This window comes from Danio aesculapii, chromosome 24, assembly GCF_903798145.1.
Source record: "Danio aesculapii chromosome 24, fDanAes4.1, whole genome shotgun sequence".
NCBI classification, from domain to species: Eukaryota; Metazoa; Chordata; class Actinopteri; order Cypriniformes; family Danionidae; genus Danio; species Danio aesculapii.
Window position 1 is genome coordinate 15,438,258 of NC_079458.1, and position 23,119 is coordinate 15,461,376.

Sequence of the window (23,119 nt, forward strand, 5' to 3'; positions counted from 1 at the left end):
CAGAAAGACAGATAACAAGGAACATGGATATGCCTAAAAACTGATGCGTTCAAGGAGGTAAATGCAGTTATTTTACTTCATTGTCGTCCGAACATGTTAGTATGCTTATGAATTTGAACATTCATATAATATATATTAACGTATAAACGCATACTTGCAAAGCTTCTCAATAATAATTTCAAAAAAGAAAAGAGAAAAAGAGAAAAAAATTGATTTTACCGATCCTTCAGGCCAATAAAATTGCACGACTACAGTCCAAATTTTATAAACCTTCATTTTACTACTTTTATACTAATTAATTAATTAATTAATTTTTATTCTTGTTATAATATTGAGTCACAGTATTTTAAAATTTTTTATTACATTATATTTATCGACACTACATTTAACAAATGAAATAACTACATTGAACAAATGTGGACAACAGAGTCTATGTATCTATCTATCTATCTATCTATCTATCTATCTATCTATCTATCTATCTATCTTTCTATCTATCTATCTATCTATCTATCTATCTATCTATCTATCTATCTATCTATCTATCTATCTATCTATCTATCTGTCTGTCTGTCTGTCTGTCTGTCTGTCTGTCTGTCTGTCTGTCTGTCTGTCTGTCTGTCTGTCTATCTATATATCTATCTCTGTTGAATCTGAATTCTGTGTCTGTCCATCCATCCATCCATCATCCATATTTCTTTGTCTGTCCATCCATCCATCCATCCATCTGTCCATGCATCCGTCCGTTCCTCCGTCCCCCTGTGTCTCCGTCCGTCCCTCCGTCCGTGCCTCCGTCCGTCCGTCCGTCCGTCTATCTATCTATCTATCTATCTATCTATCTATCTATCTATCTATCTATCTATCTATCTATCTATCTATCTATCTATCTATCTATCTATCTATCTATCTATCTATCTATCTATCTATCTCTGTTGAATCTGAATTCTGTGTCTGTCCATCCATCCATCCATCCATCATCCATATTTCTTTGTCTGTCCATCCATCCATCCATCCATCCATCCATCCATCCATCCCCATCCATCCATCCATCCATCCATCCATCCATCCATCCATCCATCCATCCATCTATCTATCTATCTATCTATCTATCTATCTATCTATCTATCTATCTATCTATCTATCTATCTATCTATCTATCTATCTATCTATCTATCTATCTATAAGTATATAACTAAAAAAAAAAAACAATTTTACACATTTTATTTTAAATAAATTATTTTTCCAGAATAAACTTGTTTAAAAAAACTATACAAAATCTTGACAAGAAATATCACAAGAATTTTCACATTTATAACCCAGAAATAAAACAGTATTTTTAAGGACGAAATGTTGTATGAAAAGAACTTTAGTATATGGAATCCTGAATCGAAGCCTATTATGTCTTCACATGTAATTAACCGTATAGTGAATCAAAAAGGGTAGTCTGCAATTGTATAAAATAATCCAACTTGTATAACAATACCCGTAGCTGTTTAGTTATACATCATGTCCTTGTCATTTGTTTATTATAAGCAAAGGGAGAACTCAAGAATGATGCAATAAGGGTCTGACTACTGCATGTGGGAATGTCAGTGATCATCAGTTTACTGACTGTGGTCATCTGACCCAAATTAGTATGTGAAATTATGCCACTGTTTTAACACAAAAGGTCTTCGCAAATCAACAATGACAAATAAACAGACACAGGCTTACTTTAACAGCACACACCTCATCTATGCAGTTCTGCTCCCATGATTCCTATTTACATAATCAGCTGCTTCTTGTTACAACACAATCTCAGGTTGTTATGTGTGTGTCTTCCTCCCGTGTCTGCATACGTTACTGGAGCAGCACACACTCAACACCTTCAGCTCTGCGCTCAACAACACACAGGTATCTTTTTACTTTGCATTGCTCTTATACATCTGTTTTCTCATATATTTTGTCATATATTATCATTTACTGTAGTGTGATATTTGATTATTATTCTAATAATATTGTATATAATGTTGTGTGCATATTACTAATGTGTCATTTGTGTTGTGTAAATGTCTGAAGTTTTTTTTGACTGCAGGTAACTTTACCTTTGATTTTATTCTAATACAATTTAATCCATTTAATCCAATATTTTAATACAATTTAATCCATTTTTAAGAAAAGAATTACTGTAAATTTAGTCAATAGCCAATAATTACTTTGTTTTTGTAAATGTATTGTATTATTATTATTATTATTATTATTAGCCAAGTGCTTGTTTCATAAATATAAGTGATAATCGAAACCTTTCATAGCACACACTTTCATAACACATAACAAGTACACACGTAACAAGTGGCACGTGTATTTGTGGCGATTTATGATAGAAACAGGTCCAACAAGTCTGACAGCTTCACTTAAAAAATCCAGCCTTTCTTCACAAAAGATTAGTCTCAGAAAACACACACACGCACGCACGCACGTACGCACGCACACACACACACACACACACACACACACACACACACACACACACACACACACACACACACACACTTGATAGGCTATATTCTCTGTATTGAATTGTACTTTAAAAGGAGCTTTTCACAAAGAGAGACATGAAAACATTAAAGTCTCTTGAGACAAGAATATCTGGTTATTAGACAATATTTTTCAGGTAATATTGGTCAGCATGAGATAAAAAATTTAGCACATTATTTTAAATTAGTGGCTAATTCATACAATTTCAGTAATTAGGAAAGTAAGCACAAAAAGATCTAATCTAATAATTTGCTTAACACAATTGTACCCCAAAAGCCATTAAAGAGATAGATCAGCAAAAATCTTGTAAAAAAAATTCTGTCATTATTTACTCAGCCTCCACTTGTTCCAAATAGTTAATTTCCCCTGTTGACCACAAAAGAAGATATTTAGAAAAATGTTGGAAAGCAACAGTAATTGACATCCAGTTTTTTTGTTCCTGCTATGCATGTCAATGGCTGCTGTTTTACAACATTCTTCATAATATCTTCTTTTGTGTTCAACAGAAGAAAAAACTCATAAAAGTTTAGAACCGCTTGAGGATAATAAATGATCAAGAAATTTTAATTTCCCTAGCAATATCAAACTGTCCACGGCTACATATACAATAGGAACATGCTTAAAACTGCATGTTGACATAATCAAAGTTGTGCGTTTAGTTCAAAGGCCCATGCAGATAGCCTTGCATATATATTTGTGTATCCATGCCAGCATATTTGTATGTAGAAACAGAAAGCCAGGCATGTAAACCAACCCTTACTGTAATTAGATGATGGCATGTTATGCATATTATGCTATTAGAAACAAATATCCATTTAACACTGTGGCATATCATTGTCATGACATGAAAATGACCAATGCATCTTGTGCTCATCACACAACACAGGTTTTGTCAGGATGAAGGCCGGGATTGTGTTCCTCACCGCTCTTCTGTTCCCTCTGGTCTCTGCTCAGACCTTTCGGTGGGGGCCCTGCCCAACACCAATGGTTCAGCCTAACTTTGAATTAGACAAGGTAGGTTAGTTTGGTCTGGACCAATGAAATAAATTCTTAGATTTAGTTCTGGTTCACTTTCATGTTTAAAGTCAAATCTAAAGACTTCATTAACCTAAAGGCTTTTATTTTTTAGAAAAAATTGGGCTGAACAACATGCTCAGTGCTTGTACACTCTATTGTTATCAGTTATTATTACATGCTGTCTGGAATACTCACTTCTGATTGGTCAGTGGTGACATTAATATGTATTATTCCCAGTTAACAACCTCTAAATAAGGCAGGCTCATCCGGGAACTTCGATTTACATTGAAAGCCAGTGAATACATTCAAAGTCTGTGGTTCAAATCCATAAACTTAGTTTGGCGCCGTCTTGTGAATGAATAATACATAGATAGTCTAAGCTTTATTCAGTCAGTTTCATTTCTGTTTGTTTTGCGTTTTTGACTCTTTGGCGTCATCTTGTGGCTGAATAGTGTGCAGGTTAGTGCAACATATTAGCTACTCCAACAGCTGTTTTCGCTTCTGTCAGCTTTGCTTTTAATTGAAGAATTAGTAAACCATTATGGCTCAGAACAATGTTTTGTGTCAAATTTTTATGTTTTTTGGTAAGTAGTCGAGTAATAAACAGGATAAAATACATGCAGGAGGTTGTTTTCACAGAATAAAGTGCTTCTGTCTTACATTGTAAAGATTGCTGGGTTCCACACAATTTCTTCATGTTGTTCCAACACAAATCGATTAAGTTAATTTAATATTTTTTTACAAATTTAAGTGGACGGAACATAAAACAATTAAGTTGTACAAAAAAAGGAAGAATTGTGTTCAACTCATTTTAAATAAGTGGTTTGAACATGCATTTTTTCAGCATATACAACAGCCGAGAGGTCAGGCTTTATTCTGCGATAACAACCTCCTGGATGTACTTTATACCTTATATAAAAAAATGAATAAAATATATAAAGGAGTCCAAACATTTTCTGGAATACCTTCATAACTGACAGATATTAATATTATTAAAGGAAATGTGTTTCCGTTGCCTGTATTCAGCTGTGTATTGAGCAACATTTTTATAACCGCTTCTTGAAACAAAGTGTTTTATGTTTGTTTAGAGTTTTTTTTGCCTGTGCTGTATTCATATGTTTTTCAGTTAATTTAAGTTTATTTGGAAGCATATCAAAATCCATCTTTTAAGACTCTGCTTGTTTGGTCCACACAAAATTTTAGATGGAAACATTCATGTTGACCTGCACTTATTTATTAAACACTGGTATATTTTTTAATTATTACTAGTAAGTAGTCATGACTTGCTGCTATTTTAATGGCTGTGGTATAGATTTCCTTAAAAATCCATTGAAAATTCTTTAAGTAGTATATGTTAGTAGCTAATTTTCATTTTTGGTTGAACCATGGCTTTGCTTTTCATTTCAAGTATCTTGGAAAGTGGTATGAAATTGAAAAGCTCCCAGCATCCTTTGAGAAAGGCAAGTGTATTGAGGCAAACTACATGCTCAGACCTGACAAGACCGTCCAAGTTCTCAACATTCAGACATAGTGAGTCATTTATTGACCAGATCAATTTTTCAATCTATATGTTGTCACCTTTGCTTATTGATGTGTGTTTATATATATAACAGCAAAGGAAAAATCAGAAAAACAGAAGGCACAGCAATCATCCAGGATATGAAGGAGCCGGCTAAGCTCGGAGTCAGTTTTTCCTACTGTAAGTTTATAATATATCATTTTTAATTGTGTGTGATTCATTGTTCAAACATCAAAATTAACCTCTACTTTTTTGATATACAGTCACACCTTACGCCCCATACTGGATCCTGTCCACTGACTACAACAGCATATCTCTAGTTTATTCATGCACTGATATTCTGCGGCTGTTTCATGTGGATTACGCCTGGATATTGTCACGATCACGCTTTCTGCCAGCAGAGGCCGTCTATCATGCCAAAGAAATCTTCTCACGTGACAACATCGATGTGAGCAAAATGATTGCTACAGATCAGCAAGGATGTGATACTCCCATTTAAACAGCAAAGGCTAATATATACATTTATATTTCAGAGAATGAGAGTAAATGGCTTGAATTATAGTCATAAATATATTTGTGTTGCGTAAAATCATCTGAACTAACACATAATATATGCTCTTTACAGAATTTTGCACTACTAAAATAACAAACATTACCTATTTGAAGATCTCTTCTATGTCATTCCTGAATTTTATTAAACAGTTGCTTATTTGTGAATACACTGGAGTCCTGTTCTGCACAATTAAATAGATATGTACTGTATATACTATAGATAGATGCTGGGCCTTTCTAAATGCTTTGTGGAGTGTGGATTTCTATGGAAAATTAATACATTAAATGAAACAATTTCTGTTTATAGGTAAAAGATTAGGTGTATTGTTTGTGTCTGCACCAAATTCAGTTGCCAAAAGTGCTTTTATATTCATAGAAAGAATATGAAATGCAAGTAAAATGTTTTTAGAGTCGGGCAGCGCGGTGGCACAGTGGATAGTGCTGTCACCTCACAGCAAGAAGGTCGCTGGTTCAAGCCTTGTCTGGGTCAGTTGGCATTTCTGTGCTAAGTTTACATGTTTTCTCCGTGTTGGCGTGGGTTTCCTCCAGATGCTTCTGTTTCCCCCAGAGTCCAAAGACATGCGCTATAGGTGAATTGAATAAACTAAATTGGCCGTAGTGTATGAGTGTGTATGGAAGTTTCCCATTACTGGGTTGCAGCTGGAAGGGCATTCGCTTTGTAAAACATATGCTGGACAAATTGGCGGTTCATTCCGCTCTGGGGACCCCTGATTAATAAAGTGACTAAGCTGAAGGAAAATGAATGAATGAATGAAATATATAAATAGATGTTGAAATGCTTATTTTCATGTTTATGGGTTAAAGATTAGGTGTCTCATTAGTGTCTGCGCCAAATTCAGTTGACTGAAGTGCTTTTATATTTATAGAAAGAATATTAAATGCAAGTAAAGTATCTATTTATTAAAAACAAATGTCAAATATATTTTATCATCATTCAGTCTAACCTTTATAAAAAAGTTAATCAACATATTTATCCTCACACTAACGTTAGCTTCATTTTAAATGATTAAAAACAGATAAATGTGCAAAACCTAGTCGATTGAAGGTGTTTAATAGATAATTCATTATTAGAGTCGGGTGGCGTGGTGGCGCAGTGGGTAGCGCTGTCACTTCACAGCAAGAAGTTCGCTGGTTCGAGCCTTGGCTGAGTTAGTTGAATTTCTATGTGGAGTTTGCATGTTCTTCCTGGGTTTCCTCCGAGTGCTCCGGTTTCCCCCACAAGTCCAAAGACAAGCGATATAGGTGAATTGGGTAAGCTAAATTGGCCGTAGTGTATGTGTGTGAATGAGTGTGTATGGGTGTTTCCCAGTGTTGGGTTGCAGCTGGAAGAGCATCCGCTGTGTAAAACATATGCTGGATGAGTTGGCGGTTCATTTTGCTGTGACGACCACTGAATAATAAAGGGACTGAGCGGAAAAGAAAATGAATAAATTATTAGAGCCTTTTAATATGTCATCAAACTAATTCTGTTTTAAATATCATACGATGATTGACAAATAATGTATTTCTCCACTGATAGCCATATTACTGGGTGTCTTCTGTAAATCATGGTAAAAATGAATAAAATACAAAATCTACATTTTATTTTAATGTTTTGATGCTTCAAATTAGATCGATAAACTAGTATGAACAGTGCATCATGCTTAAGGTGGGTTTTGATGATGTAGATTTAGTTTGGGAGGGGACAACATTTCCTAAATTGGGGTCCAGTCTGCAAAACCTGTGAAGCACAACATCTTCTTAGCTCCAAGAAAAGGACGTACCTCGCATAATCAAAGCTGCAAAGGAGGTAAAATCAACAATATGTTTTTGCTTGTTATGTATTGGATGCATGAATATACTGTGGTATAGCATGCTTATTTTTCAAGCTACCTTTTCTTGTAAAATTCATTTATTAAATAAACTTTTTTTTTTTCCAGGCAAGAATGAAGTGGAGTATGTTTTTTTGTGTGTTCTTGCTATGTTTTCTTGCTAATAATCTTGGTGGTAAGTAGTGCACATTACTCATATTACTATTATTATCGTATTTGTTTTCAAAGCCATGCCTTGTTTCCAGAAAATCATAACACATAGTATGCTACAGAAAAATATTCTATATTATGACAAATTATGTTAACGTATGTCAAATATGAATGTATAATTTTAAAATAAAAAAAACTGCAAAATGCCATATATAATATATATAAAAGCAAAGAAGGCTTGAGCTGTGTTCATCAGGAATAATATTTGAGAAGGAAACTCACACATTTCCTGAATCCCGCTGGAGATTCTCAGTTTTCTATGGATGAATTAGCTCTTTGTTAGGGAAGATTTTAGATTTCATTCACTTTCCTTCTTTTTTTCACAGGTGCCAGAGTCATTCCTGAAGGAGGTAAACAGACTATTTACAACTTGTTTACACACCATTGGCTGTGATATATAATAATTCATTTATAGATTATTAAAATAATAATAATAATGCTTTTTATTTGAACAAAATATTGTATTCATTGATATATTTGTGCTGGTTCAGTAATTGTATTCACTACATTAACAGTGTTGGAGTGTTTGAGGACACAAAGAGGCTCATTTAAACATGATTTCTGCAGTTACGCATCAGCAATTCAGGAATGCAACGAATACACAAGGTCTTTTTTTTGCTCTCTCTCTCTCTTAGTGCCCTATGAAAAGCCCCCAGCTGTTCCCTACTGGTCATATTCCACCTCGGATTTCTGGAACTATGTGGAATATTTCCGCAGCATTGGGGCCTACGACCAGATCAATCAACTGGCCAGAACTTTCTTCGCTCATCAGAATCTGGGAGACACCCTGGGTTATGAAGTAGCTGAGCAGCATGAACATTAAAAGTGTCTCTGTTAACTACTAAACACCATTTATAGACCTATAATGATGAATCTTGTGTCATATCCTTAAATATTACTATATAATCATGTATAAATCTGTTAATGGTTTATTGTAGTGAGTTTATAGTTTTTAACATGCATGATTGTGTTGGATTATATGACAAATGCAGTTACAAATGTAAGGATTAAAACAATAAAGTGATAAAGTGTCAATCTGATGTGGTAAAATTATTTTAATACCAAGACTAAAGTAAACTGTGAGGACCAGTTCTCCAACCGAGCCAATGGGACCTGTTTTCCAGACGGTCACATTTTGACGTTACACTATTAGTGAGTTGATTTAGAGAATCGATTCATTAGAACAAATCTTTGAAAAGAACTGGATCCTGTGTTCGAAATATATAACTAAATACAAATATATTCAGCCTCATATGGCCGTTTATGTCGGCGGTTTATTTTTCGAACAAGTAATTTATGAGAGTTTATAGTATTTATAGTATTGTAAGACATATGTAGATTGACAATTTATTTTGATTACTTTGACACTATCTTGTTCTTGACTGCAATGACATTTTTAAGCGTTATAACATTAGGCATGCTTGATTTGTTTTTAAAATAATTTCAATAAATACAGTCAGAGTAAGTTCTTTATTTTATTTTGATAATTATAATGCCCAATAACGATCCATGATATTTGAATCATTTACGCAGACACTTCCATTCGGTATTATTCTGTACGCAAATATTTTGTAAATTTCACTTAATGTGGACACTGAAATTTATATTTTGTTTAAACAAATAATGAAATAAAGATTCGATTCGATATAAGACTCGATTCAAAAGCATCATTTCACGAATCGAATCGAGAATCAAAACACCACCGGAAAGAGGGAGACGCGCCGAAAGGATTGTTTTGGTGAATGTACCGGGGAGCTGAAAACAACACATTTTCCCATCAAATTATCATCTGTTTTTCTCTGATTTATAAATACTCGTGAAGACATTATGAAGCCAGCAGTTGACGAAATGTTTCCTGAGGGAGCGGGCCCGTATGTGGATCTGGATGAGGTTGGTGTTGACTTGTTTTTGTGCGATAGTTTGTCATTAAATGTTTCACAAACTATATCAGTAAGTGTACATGCGTGTATATTATCAAACAGGTTAATTTATTATTCATTTTAGTACAGCACGACATAACGTGGCGCTAACTTGTTTTCTTCAGATAAGTTACACGCGTTATGTCATTTGTTCAATGTTTTTGTCATTATGTTTGCGTTATGTCATTTGTTGTTATTTGTTGGCATATTAACACTTTTTATATTATAAATGTTTGTAAAGATGTTATTTTTTTGCTGTTGTTCAGTGTTAATGTTGTAGTGTTGTGTGTTGACAGGCAGGGGGAAGCTCGGGTCTGCTGATGGATCTGGCCGCCAATGAAAAGGCAGTTCACTCAGACTTTTTCAATGGTGAGTAGGGCTGCACGACATTGAAAAAAAATCTGACATTGCAATATTTTATTTTTCTACGATATTTACAGCAATATTGCGTATAACTTCACCAGATGAAATGGATAGGTTTATTTGGAAAGAATTCATAATTTTACATTGGGATAATTTTATAATTGAGAGCATCTGCACAAAATATAATAAACCACATTTATCACAAACCTTAGTAAAGCAATTATACTGTACAAATAAAATGCACAGTGCTTAAGGATTTTCTGGATGTCTAGCAAAATTCAGATAGACTAATTTATTAATCAAAGGTGAAATAACACTTGTAGTTTTCATCGTATATTTACAGTTTCAGTCAGAATTATTAGCCCCCCTGATTATTTTTCCCTAATTTCAGTTTAACAGAGAGCAAATTTTTTCAACACATTTCTAATCATAATAGTTTTAATAACTCATTTCTAATAACTGATTCATTTTATCTTTGCCAAGATGACAGTAAAAAATATTTGACTAGATGTTTCTCAAGACATTTCTATACAGCTTAAAGTGACATTTAAAGGCTTAACTGGGTTAATTAAGTTAACTAGGCAGGTTATGGTAGTTAGGCAAGTTATTGTATAATGATGGTTTGTTCTGTAGACTATCGGAAAAAATAGCTTTAAGGTGCTAATTATTTTGACCTTAAAATGTTTAAAAAAAATTAAAAACTGCTTTTATTCTAGCCGAAATAAAACAAATAAGACTTTCTCTATAAGAAAAAAATGATCAGACATACTGTGAAAATTTCTTTGCTCTCTTAAACATAGTTTGGGAAATAACTACATAATATTAATTGTACATAAGTACAATTAATCTTTTCTAAAGTTAGAAACGTCATTTCTTATTCCTGGATAATATTAAGTGTTCACAGTTGCAGGCCCTAAGACACACATGAATGATAAACGTTTTGGTAACAGGCATGGGACGATAACCAGTTTTAAGGTTTGGAAAAGTGAAGGTTTTAAAACCACCAAAACTTTCTGCTATTCCGTTCCTAAGGGATGTGTCAGATTTTTATTTATGTTTTTTTTTGCGTATTTTTTAGGACAACATTATCCCCAGCAGAAAAGATATCCAAAGATGTCGTTTTAAATTGTAAAGAAATCTGTGATTCATTTGAATTTTTTAGCCTGACATCTTTACTCTCCCAAAATATTTGAAATGTTTCTCAAAATAAAATACATTGAGTTCAAAAGAGAAAAAAGTTTTAGTTTTTTTAGAGCAGTACTCACAATACCGTGATATTTTTTATCCAAGGTTATCATACCATCAGAATCTTATATCAGAATTTTTTATTAAAAAAAAACATTTAAGGGTCAATAATATTAGCCCCTTTAAGCTAATTTTTTTCGATAGTCTACAGAAAAAAACATTGTTTTACAATAACTTGCCTAATTACTCTAACCTGCCTAGTTAACCTAATTAACCTAGTTAAGCCTTTAAATGTCACTTTAAGCTGTATAGAAGTGTCTTGAAAAACATCTAGTCAAATATTATTTACTGTCATCATGGCAAAGATAAAAGAAATCCGTTATTAGAAATGAGCTATTAAAACTGTTATGTTTAGAAATGTGTTGGAAAAAAAAATGTCTCGTTAAACAGAAATTGGGGAAAAAAATAAACATGGGGGATAATTCAGCAGGGCTAGAACTTCTGACGTCAACTGTATATATGTGTGTATTTATTTATTTATTTATTTTTATTATAATTTTTTAAAGATTTCCTGACCTTTCTTACTTTTTTCTTTTTTTATTAAACCTTGAATTGAATTGTAGTTTGTCAATGTTTTCACAAAAGCAGCACAACTTTTTCTGCAATGATAAATGGCACTAATACCATACCAGCAATATAACAGCAACACCAGGATTTTATGAATTCTGTGCTGTAACTACACATATTCTTTAGTATACAGTACACAGAATATGTGTAGTTACATCACAGAATTGATAATATGCTGGTGTTGCTGGTATATTGCTGGTATGGTATTGGTGCCATTTATCATTGCAGAAAAAGTTGTGTCACTTTAATTTCTATTGATTCTTAAATCTCAACATAGCTCTTTTAGTCTGTGCTGCATGAATAAAGCTGCTCTAAACATTATATTGCAAAACTCATATACAGTAATCGCAAAAAGCTTTGTTTACCTGCTTTCAAAAAGAAACAAAGTCTGATCAATGAAATTATGTCCATTTTATACGGAAATTTAAACTGGAAATGCTGTTGTGGTTGATGGATTGTAGTATTGTTGCTACAGTTAAAAAGGCAGTTGAGCAAATGATCACTCATTCCCTTCTTTATTAGTAGTTTTAGCATGAATTAAACAACACGAATGATGTCTAACAGACTCTCTGTTTTAACCTCAAAAAAACATCAGTAAAACAGCTTGTAAAGATGTCATGTAGCATTACATTAATCTTAGGAAAGTTGTTCAGTGCTGTTTATAGCTAGTGAAAGCAGAGTGTTTCTTTTAATATTTACAGTATATTATCCTATAAATTCATTAAAGGTATAGTTCATCCAGAAATACAAATAAATGGCTTATTATTTACCCACACTCCAATTCTTTCAAACCAGTTTGAGTTTTTATTTTTTGTTAAACGCAAAAGAAGATATGTTGAAGAATGTTGGAAACCTGTAGCCATTGACCTCCATATTATTGTTTTTTCCTAATGTCAGTGTCATGTCAGTGGTAACAGATTACCAACATTCTTTAATATGTCTTATTTGTGCTTAACAGAAAAAACAGTCGAACATGCATGGAACAAGAAAAACATGATAAATTACAGAATTAGAATAAAATTGGTGAACTTTCCCTTTAAGAAGTAGTTAGTATTTAAAGGCTGACCTTTAGTTTGGTTTAAAGGCACAGTTTGTTTACTATATAATAATAATTGAATAAAAATACATATTAATGTTTAGTTTTCCCTGCTATTTTGTTTTGTTCCATGCAAAACAAATTTTTACCCCCCAAAAAATTCCTTCCTGGTTAAAGTAACTGTTTTTAGTTGTTTGCTTAGCAACAGAACATCGCTATAAGTGCTCTAGCATGCACACGCTACAATTTTCTTTACGCTTTTCCGCCTCCTCTGTGTAGTGATAGTAAAGGTAGTTTGAGCTTGGCACAGGATGACCTAAAAAACAGGCAGTTAAGAGTAAAGGAGGTATAAAGCTGAGCTCATGTAAAGCGCTTTTATGGGCCTTCATTGGCTCCAGCGCAGCAGGTCTTCTCTCTTTAGAGCCTTTATGCATCGGCAGCGCTTGAAGTAGCTGAACACGTGTCATTCAGGGCTTTTTTATATCATGGGGGGCCCTTCTGAAAGGTTTACAGAAAATAACCCGGAGACCCCAATAAGAGCTCTTATTCGGATTTGACAGAGAACAGCACATCATAGATGAGCATTTATCTTTGCTGATGACTTTTACACATTTTTTCTCTGCAGATTTCGAGGATTTATTCGATGACGATGATATTCAGTGATGAAGACGACAAACTGGATCAATTTCTCCTTTGTATAAAATGTTCATTGTTGTAAATTTCAGTGATGCTCGATTGTCTTAACTGTCAAGTGTGTTAATAAACATTTGCGCAAAACCAAGTCTTCCTTTTTCCAGATGTTTCCACATTTTTTTTCAGAAACCCCAGACATTCCTTGTCAAAAGTTGGAATTATTATAAACGCTTTTTTCCCTAGGCTGAAATCTGTTTTGAGTGCTGATTGTAGGCTTTCGCACATTCCTGAACACCTGTAAATGGTGTATAATTACACGTGCGATTGGCCGTTAACATAAAGCACAGATGTTTTACACTCTGACATTGACATCAAAATATTTTTCCTTCCAGATATCGCTGAGCTGACATCATACTTCATTATTATTGAATTCAAACAGCTTTTAATCTGTATCACTTCATCACAAACAGGGCGCTGATTGTGAATGATCGCTTGTAGTGTTAGCTGTGAGATGATGGATTGAGCTGCTACCTGGCAGATGTGCATGTGTTCAAACGCTCCTTGTCTTGTGCACACAATGTTTCGATGCATTTAGTTTGAGACACAATATTCAGCAAATGAAGATCTGTTTAATGCCTGTTATTTTTTTAATTGCAAAAAATAAACTAGATGAATAAGTTTATATCAGATAGAAGAAAAGAAATAGACGATGGATGGACAGATAAATAGACAGACTACATAAAAAAGAAACCTATTAATAGACAAATCAAAAATTAATAATAGAAAGTATATATTTGTACTTATTTAATTTTCATTCAATGTTTTTTACTTGTTACTGTTTGTAAAACAAACATACTGAACATGGATTATACACCAAATATTTAATTAATTCCAGGTGATTATTAAATTTCATGTTAATTCCTTACAATCGTTGTTTATTTTCTAACTAATCCTTCAGAGAAAAAAAGAAAATATTCGTTTTTTCTCCTTCAGCATTTTCTTTAGCTTCTAAATGTAAAACAGTTGCTCTTTATGTTGTATTTCTGTCTATAATGACAGCATCTGATTGGACAACTCTCTGGCCCAGAGAAGGCCAATGGCAGAGTCTGAAGCAGCATGCACTCGGCCCTATGGGATGCACCTTTTTTGTTTTTAATTATCAAGGTTGGGGTTTAAATTGTGGCCAGGTTCTCAACAGTGGTGCAGTCGGGTGTGTTGAGACTGTAGTGCACGAGGGGTTTGGCTCACCTTTGTCTTCCAGTTAGTCGCTCAGCTGTAAAGCTGAACTTCAAGGCCCAGTCGGACTGCCTCTCTTTAGAGGTTCACACCACCACATCCGAACACAGGTAAGATACACAATTGTATGTTCACTTATGTTTATGTTTAAGCAAAAATGTAACAATATGCAGCAACAATTATTAATATGCTTACAATTCTTAAATACTGATTTGATCTGTTTGAAAAATAAAACCCTTGTATCTACATTGTTTCCATCTTTGAAAGCTGCTAAAAAGTGACATTAACAGGAATAAAAACAATGCAAAGAGCTTAAAAATGTACATTATTGTGTTGAATGTTAGTTGAATGCACCTTCAATTTGTCTTTTGGGTGATCTTTATACAGACAATTTTGCTGGTAAATAAACAAAAAACTAAATTCTGTTGAATTGTCTTATAATATTCTTATTTGCAGTTTAATTTACTCCAACTTGATAGTCACTCACTCAAAATTTAGAAATTTAGAAAAAGGAAAGTTTATTGTTGTTATAACCTTGAAAGAAGTTTATCACATTAAAGTACTGATATGAAAGAAAAAAAAATGCTAAAATTCATTTTACCCAAAGGTATCATGGCTCATTTGAGAGGATCTTCCATCTTCCATGTGTTACTGCTTGCAACATTAATATTACCAGGTGAGATTTTTTAAATATGATCCCAAGTCTTTCTTTTTTCAGTAGTTCTATGCTAAAATGCCAGATCTGACTTTGCATCTCTTGACTGAAATTCCCCCAGATATCCTACACCAAACGAGCTGGTGTCAGGTTTCTGAGAACCAGGTCTTCGTTTTTGCTCTTCAACTAGTAAAAATGATTCCCAGTTGTCAGCAAAACTCAAGTGCACAAAGTTTCCAGATGTGGCAGTAGTTTACAAGCTTATAAAAAAAACTTGCTGATACCCTGAAAGAGCAACATTTCCTTTACCTCCCTCATTTAAGACACCAAGATCTTATGCTAAGTCAATATAACACAAACGTTCCCATTCTTGCCAAGATGAACATCACTTTCAGAGAGATAAAACGGAAAAGTGTCAGTTCATTCACTTTTCTGACGCCTGGATAATTAGGTTCACCTGTAGGTACAGAGGCTCCTGTCCTTTGTAGATTTTATAGGTTTTGCTTATGGACGAGTTTGGTTATTGCAGCCCCCTGCTGCCAGGCATCAAAGTGCTGATGTGTGCTGTTTGAAGATTAATTTCCTACAATACCCTGTATATTACCACCCCCCCTCTGAAAAAAAAAAACTTGTAAAACTGCATCCTGCTGCCCTCAGCTTATTGGGTCTTTACCGTCTGTAAGCATTTTTCTACTTTGCTTTTGACGAATGCAACATCTGGTTGAGACCTGCACCCCCTAATTTTTGTTGTCTCTCTACTCTTCTTCCATAAAAGCATTTCTGTTGGCTGGCCCCGTGACCCGGCGTTTAAAAGGAGACGGTAAGTATGGCTTGTTTCCCTGTTCTGTCAGTGAGTCCCAATCCATATATATCTTGTATAATTTATATGTGTATATTTGCACAATGAAATGACACCCTTATTTTTCTGTCAGATGGAAGTGATGACAAGACAGGCATTGAGGAAGCCCCAAAGAAACTGATCCGCAACAGGAGAAACATCAGTTGGTACAAGCAGCACTCTGACTTCTGGAATTGGTACAAATACTTTACTGACAATGAGAACAAAGACGGAGTAAGTCCAGAATATTAACAGTCATGTTTTGCACGAATTTTTATAATCCAAATGCTGAATCAAGGTATCACTTATATTGTCGCTCTTTAGGTTGCAGAGCTGGATCGTGTCTATCTGTCGTACCTGCAGAACAAGAATCGGGCCGAGTCACGTCGCTCCTACAAGATGTACCTGCAGCACCTTGGTGACATCTACAAGTCCTGTGCTGAGTCTGATGACCCAAACTGTGTGTCCTCATACACCAACAGACCCAAGCCCAAAGCCGAGGCACCAGTGCCTGCCCCAGTCAAGTCCTGTGACCCTTACAGAGACCCATACTGCTTGTATTCAAAAGGATACTCATATTACCCATACCTGGCTCCAGCTCCAGCTCCTGTTAAATCTCCTGCACCTGCTCCCGCTCCAGTAAAAGCCCCGGCCTACCTTCACACCCCAGTGGTCAAGGACCCACGTTCTGGTCAATACTACTACTCTCCATTGGTGCAACCCTTCCTGTCCGCTGAACAGCGGGCTGAGCTGCTGCGCATCTGTGATGCAGAGGATGTTGAGTGTCTCCAGTACCACCTCCGCGCTGCTTACGGATATAGATCTGCTGCTGCTCTGGCCCCATCCTATGCCCATCTCGGCTGTGACCCTAAGACCGATCCTCAATGTGTCCCACATTTGGTCCAGAAGGCCCCCTCTGGTCTCTATCTGCGTTATCCCCACTGTGACCCCCGAGTTGACCCATACTGTGCTTATGCTGCTGCTCTGACATCCCAGCAGAACCCTGAATCTCCACCCTGCAACCCTCTCTACGAAGATAACTGCAACCCTCTGACCGCCACAAGAATTGGCAGTTTGGCCCACGAAAATCTGAAGGATAAGCTCAACTCTGAAGCGGGCGCCATGCGGGCACCTCAGAGCCCTCAACGTGATCCTTATGCCATGTTCAGAGATGCATCAGCTGGGGCTGACCTGCGGAGACACATGCCCACACAACTGCAACCTCCAAGGTACCACCAGCCAGAGGAGCCAGAGCACCCTTTGGGACCACGTGGGAAAACCAAAGAAGGCTATGAATGTTTTGTCGGGTATGATAAAGAGTGCATCCCACTAAGTTCCCAAAATGAGCACCGTCCTGCTGTGCACAGACAGCCATCCTACCCAGCTGACTCTTACGAGCCACATCTGAACGCAGATGGATCCAGGATTGGGGTGATCGAGCCTGATCCCGACTGTGACCCAGAGTACGACAGAAACTGCCGCCTGCGCCGCTATGAACCTGAGCCCGCCGAACCCGTCAGTATTTCACCTCAAGAGGATGTGGCCCATCCAGCTCAGGAGCCATCCCACCATGAGGACATCCCCCAGCATCGTGAGGAGTCCTACCCTGAAACCCCTGGCTATGACCAGCAGCAATATGATGCCTACATGAGTGGACAAGAGGATCCCTATGCCGGCTACGGCCCCCAGGAACCAGGAGCGGCCACTTTCCAGGATGTCCTGAGAGGATATGGTGGTCGGTATCCTGGCCAGGATGACCACCTTGCCTACAATGGAGACTACAGAAAGAAATAAACAGCAGAAGTAGTAAACTAGGACAGAACATTTTAAATATTGAAACACACACTTGTAGAAAAGGTGCACACATCAATTTAGCAGGATTTCACTTGGTTCACTCACAATATTTTCGAGAGCTGCTGAAATTTGACAGTTTGACAGCACTTGTATAGAATTATACTCTTTTTGGATGTTTTGACTTGCAGATTTTTTTTTGCCCATGTAACCTGATTGTGTGTTGCAGCTACTCTAAGAGATTGACGTGGAGATTCTTTGCTCTATATTCAAACATAGAAGCAGTCTTTTTAGCTCTTTTTTGGGGGGATAAATAAACCAAACAAATGATGTGCAAAAAACTAATGTACTCTAATAATGATCTCCTGCTCCATTTAGGCAAGATTCACCCTTCAAATGAATATTTAATGATCCTCTGGACTTGCAACAATGCTTTTTAATGCTTTGTGATTTGTTTTGCATATTTGTAAGATGTTTTTCTTTGAATGTTTCAAATAAAAGCTTTAAAGATCTTGCACGCCTTTTATTTGCTAATGTATTATTACTGCTGACAAACTAGTTCAACAAAAAGCTTTAAATTTAATACATGAAATGAGATTGCAGTTATGTTATTTTGATAAGCCTATTAGAGACAAGCGATTTATTATGCTTCAATTATCATAAAAAAAAACTGCAATACAATGAACTTAATTATCTCGCTTTTCAACTCACTAAAACAGTCAGTGATGAAATATTCTGCAGGAAATTAGCATAAAAATATTTAATAACAAGCACCCCATCAGTACATGTCATATGCTGCCTTCACAAACTTTAACGACTCAAACTTTGTGTTAGTAACGTGACAATTAATTTGCAGGATTCTACAGTTAACTCTGGAGTTTAGAGAGACGTGAAAACTCTCCACAATGAATAGTTTCAAATTATAGAACATTTCAAGTTGTGACACAGATGTCTCCATTAGCCCGAGAATACTTTTAATGAACAATAATGAATCTAAATTCCTAACAGCTGTGATGATATTTTGCATCATTAAAATCTATGGCGTCCTAATGCTGCTGCACCCCCACACATGATCTAATTTAAAACATAAATATAATTATAAGGTCATGTCTCAGCATGTATGATGGTATGAACTGACCTTGAACATTGATTAAAATATCTTAAAAGTAGCCTACAGAGAGGAAGCCAATTGGCCTGATGTGCAGTCAGACTTCCTGTGAACATATCTGCCCTCTAGATCTTAAAACACACTGCAAACGATCAGTTCAGTGAGATTAAGTGACATAAATGTGTAATAAAGACATCTTAGCGTTTGCGGTTGTCAAATGGGTTGCTTAAAACTTTAGGCGTCAAAAGGAAGCCAGAAAAGGTGGAGTCGTTGTTATAATCAACATAAATCCCTTCATCAAATATGTCATCATACAACTGAAGCCAAACCTCATCTCCAGCAGACAGATTTAAAATCACCCCTCCGGAGGCCTGATCCAGATTTCCACTTTGGAACTGGTCAAGAGTGAAGGCCACAGTCCGGCCATTTCGAAACATTGCAACCTTGGTCTCCTTGCCATTGATGGTGAGGTGATATGTAAAGTAGTAGATCCCTGGAATGGCGCAGCGAAACTTTCCAGAGATGTCATCATAGTGGTGTTGTTCATTGTAGAAGGTTTTGGTGAAGCGGATGGGAGATCCACTGGCGGGGCTGACTTTATCTGTGAGTCCCATGCTAAAAGCTGAGTGGTAGGGGAAGGAAGCCTCTCCACTTTCTCCTTTCAGGCCTGGGTTTCCAGGAAATCCTCTTTTGCCTGCTGGTCCTTCATCTCCTGGTTTACCTGGCTCACCGGTTGGTCCTTTGGGGCCTTGACAAAGATATTTTAATAAACTAACAAGAACCACTGATGGTACATTCAATACAGTATGTATTGTAAACCATAATTTAAAAAAGTTTTACAGTTAACATTTAAGTTCATTTCAGCACTTTTTGTTAGCTTTCAGACACACTTGTAAATCTATAATGTATTTATTGAAATGTGTTTATTTCTTCATGTCAGAAACGTTGAGTGTTGGCATTCTGTTTTGTCCTATGTGATAATCTTTTGTTATGAGGTGCAGAAAAACATTTTACTCAAAGAAATTGATAGTAAATTTTACAATTGCTAGAAGAAAACAAACCAACATGCACCACTAAGTGAAGTTTTTAAACTAATTTCGAGAGGAGCACATGATATAATTGATCGCGGCTGGTCTCTCATCCATAATCAGTAGTAATCCAATCAGATTTATCCAAGCCTACTATAAATAGACTGATTTTGACCTACTGACTTAGCTTCGGTTTGGAGGAATTCCACCCCATCTACTCCTTTTCCTTCTTTGCTAGGGGGAGCTGTCAAGACCCACCTGATCTTGGACCCCCTTACATGCTAAAAGACCTCAAAAGAGTATATGCAGAGATAATGTTTCTTTCCATACTGATATACTTCTGGTAAACGATCAGTGTGACTTTTTTCCATTTTATATGGTTTCTTTTGCAGCATCAATGTTGTAATATAATTAAAATATAATTAGTTAAATAGACTTAAGCATCCATTAAGCTGCTCAAGCGTAAAATGAGATGAAAAGACGTTTAGACGCATGCGCCGGTCAGGATTAGCAGGCTAACGCAGAAGCTCCATTGATTATACTGGGGTAAAATAAATGTTAAAAATTTAAAGACATGACAGGGAAAAATGTAATTTGATGCTGTTCTTCTTGTACAATCTGAGACCCACTTCATATCGGATATCACTCAGCCAATGGAGATCATTGAGTTCTAAAGAAAACGGAACTTAAACGAGCCGATTTTGTAATGGCATAGAGTTCACCGGAAGCTCCTGACCCAGGTTACTGACAAATTAAAAAGTCCTTGCGCATACTTCCGCATATACCCTATTATCTCTCCAAGCTCAGGGTTTTCTCCCGGGACAGCATGCCAAACCTGCTAATAGCGTCAAGCAATATCTAAGTGTGAACTCTTGAAATGTACTTTAACACACCACATGTGCTCTGTATATTTTATACGTTTGCATTTTGATGCATTTTGTAGCACGTTCATTTCTCCATTATTCGTATTTAGATATATGCATTCCATTTTTTGCTAAAATATTACATGTGTATTGTCATTTCATGATAAAAGTCAGCTGTAGATTTTATATATTTGCAATGTTAGTTTTCTAAATGCATTTATAGATTTGGGAGATAGTTCGACACATTATTGTTCTCTACACATTTGTTGACTTGTTTATGACTTTTGATTAATTTCTCTGTTTGGTAAATACATAGCAATTTCCCCCAAAATACACATTTTAAATCACAGTTCACCCAAAACTGAAAGTTCTATCATCATTTACATACCTTTGAATTGTCACAGCCCTGTTTGAGTTTCTTTTTTCTTTTAAACACACAATAAGTTATTTTGAAAAATCTACAACCATTGACTTCCATAGCATTTGTTTTTTTCCCCCTATTATGGATATAACAGCTGGCAGCTAGCTCTCTGCAACTCTCACATGGCCCACTGAAGCTAAGCAGGGCTGCACCCGGTCAGTACCTGGATGGGAGATCACGTGGGAAAAGTTGCTGCCGGAAGTGGTGTTTGTGAGGTGAGCAGGACGTGCTCAACATTCAGTCTGTGTGGGTCCTAACGCCCCAGTATATTGATGGGGACTCTATACTGCTCAAGCCTCATTCACACTACAAGTGACTCGCAGCAAGCATTTCAAGAGAGAGTGAGCTCTGTCTATGTGAGCAACAGCTACCATTGGAGACCAGGTGGGTGTGTCGAGCAATGTGACAAAGCTGAGAATCCTTCACTTTATGCAAATGAAGAGCAACTTTCTTAAGCAACAGCCAATAGGAGCACCAGTAGAGCTCACGTGATCCTCGCTCAGAGGCCGGTTGTATTCATGCTGTATATACCTACACAGACATGCATTTGAAGCAGGTCGCCACCCAGAGCGACAGGCAGATACAAAGTCGCTGCTAGTCTGAATGAGGCATCAGTAAGCGTTGTCTTTCTCCTGACTCTCTGTGGTCATTAAAAATGTCCTTCGAAAAAAAAGTAGGGGTTTAACCCTGGCATCTTGGCCAAATTTGCCAACTGGCCTCCGTTCATCAGTGCCTCCTAACCATCCACATATCATAATTGGCTTCATCACTCTGTCTCCTCTCCACCAATCAGCTGGTGTGTGGTCTGGCGCAATATGGCTGCCGTTGAGTTATCCAGGTGGATGCTGCACACTGGTGGTGGATGAAGAGATTCCCCCCCAAAATATGTAAAGCGCTTTGAGTGTCCAGAAAAGCGCTATATAAATGTAAGGGACTATTATTATAGGTTTCTAACATTTTTCAAAATATCTTCTTTTGTGTTCAACTCCTAAATGTATGGAACCACTTGAGGGTGATTAAATGATAAGAACTATCCCTTTAATAAAAGTGTGGTTTAAGGGTCGAAATACTTCTTAAAGCTACTAGTCTCTAAATGTCTGTAAATGAATCACCTGGCTCTCCATTATCTCCCTTCTCCCCCTCACGTCCATCACGTCCATCCCTACCAGGGATGCCACCAAACCCTGGTGTGCCAGAAACACCCCCCATCCAGCGGGCGCAAGGTTCCCTGCTGTCCTGCTCAGGCAAATCTATGTGAGAGAAACCCAGTGTGGCCACCATCACCACAAAAAACACAGCAATCCACGAAGGACTCATAGAAAAGGCAGTCTGTAAGTCAATCTGTAAAAATACAATGCAAAATCCGTTATATTACAGACATCATCATCATCATCATTTTATAGTGCATTTAGATTCGTCCTTTCCTACCTGCTCATCAAGAGTGTGTCTTTTGTGTGTACTGATAGCGAGCTGTTGTCCTTGTGTTCGGGTTTCCTCTCTGCTTGTCATCCCTAAAAATATCTGACCAGACAGGCGAAGCAGCTGTTGGTATTAAACAACCGCACACACATTTAGATAAGAGAAGACTGGGTGAGAGTTTTGTATTTTATTTTTTTAGTCACTGCTACACATTCATAGTTAAACACACTTGTAGTGAGCTAATAGCACAAAGCTATCTAGATATGCTAGCTCTTTTTGAATACTGTGAAAGGTATGTGGTTGTTTTGAGAAAGTAAATGAGCAAGTGACTGATTAGTAACTTAATATGA

General features: G+C 36.3%; 5 protein-coding genes across 5 annotated transcripts; 4 read left to right on the forward strand and 1 right to left on the reverse strand.

Annotated features, from left to right (window-relative positions):
• The first annotated feature begins 28 nt into the window (after positions 1-28).
• On the forward strand, positions 29-5,772 carry apodb (apolipoprotein Db). Its single transcript, XM_056451149.1, has 6 exons — positions 29-57; positions 1,802-1,893; positions 3,404-3,531; positions 4,943-5,064; positions 5,148-5,233; positions 5,317-5,772. Exons 1-6 carry the CDS (start codon positions 44-46, stop codon positions 5,550-5,552), a joined length of 678 nt encoding a protein of 225 aa, XP_056307124.1. The 5' UTR covers positions 29-43; the 3' UTR covers positions 5,553-5,772.
• A 691-nt stretch (positions 5,773-6,463) lies between these two features.
• otos (otospiralin) lies at positions 6,464-8,682 on the forward strand. The gene is made up of 4 exons (XM_056451150.1): positions 6,464-7,415; positions 7,546-7,612; positions 7,974-7,997; positions 8,283-8,682. Exons 2-4 carry the CDS (start codon positions 7,552-7,554, stop codon positions 8,468-8,470), a joined length of 273 nt encoding a protein of 90 aa, XP_056307125.1. The 5' UTR covers positions 6,464-7,415; positions 7,546-7,551; the 3' UTR covers positions 8,471-8,682.
• A 660-nt stretch (positions 8,683-9,342) lies between these two features.
• Positions 9,343-13,558, forward strand: cops9 (COP9 signalosome subunit 9). The gene is made up of 3 exons (XM_056450756.1): positions 9,343-9,537; positions 9,863-9,935; positions 13,403-13,558. Exons 1-3 carry the CDS (start codon positions 9,475-9,477, stop codon positions 13,438-13,440), a joined length of 174 nt encoding a protein of 57 aa, XP_056306731.1. The 5' UTR covers positions 9,343-9,474; the 3' UTR covers positions 13,441-13,558.
• Positions 13,559-14,588: 1,030 nt separating this feature from the next.
• On the forward strand, positions 14,589-18,442 carry and1 (actinodin1). Its single transcript, XM_056450798.1, has 5 exons — positions 14,589-14,756; positions 15,254-15,322; positions 16,077-16,121; positions 16,234-16,373; positions 16,464-18,442. Exons 2-5 carry the CDS (start codon positions 15,259-15,261, stop codon positions 17,931-17,933), a joined length of 1,719 nt encoding a protein of 572 aa, XP_056306773.1. The 5' UTR covers positions 14,589-14,756; positions 15,254-15,258; the 3' UTR covers positions 17,934-18,442.
• Positions 18,443-18,583: 141 nt separating this feature from the next.
• On the reverse strand, positions 18,584-22,859 carry adipoqa (adiponectin, C1Q and collagen domain containing, a). The gene is given in 5 exon segments (XM_056450712.1): positions 18,584-19,786; positions 22,463-22,669; positions 22,672-22,691; positions 22,779-22,823; positions 22,825-22,859. Coding segments are annotated over 5 exon segments (858 nt in total). The 3' UTR covers positions 18,584-19,235.
• Between the last annotated feature and the right edge of the window lie 260 nt (positions 22,860-23,119).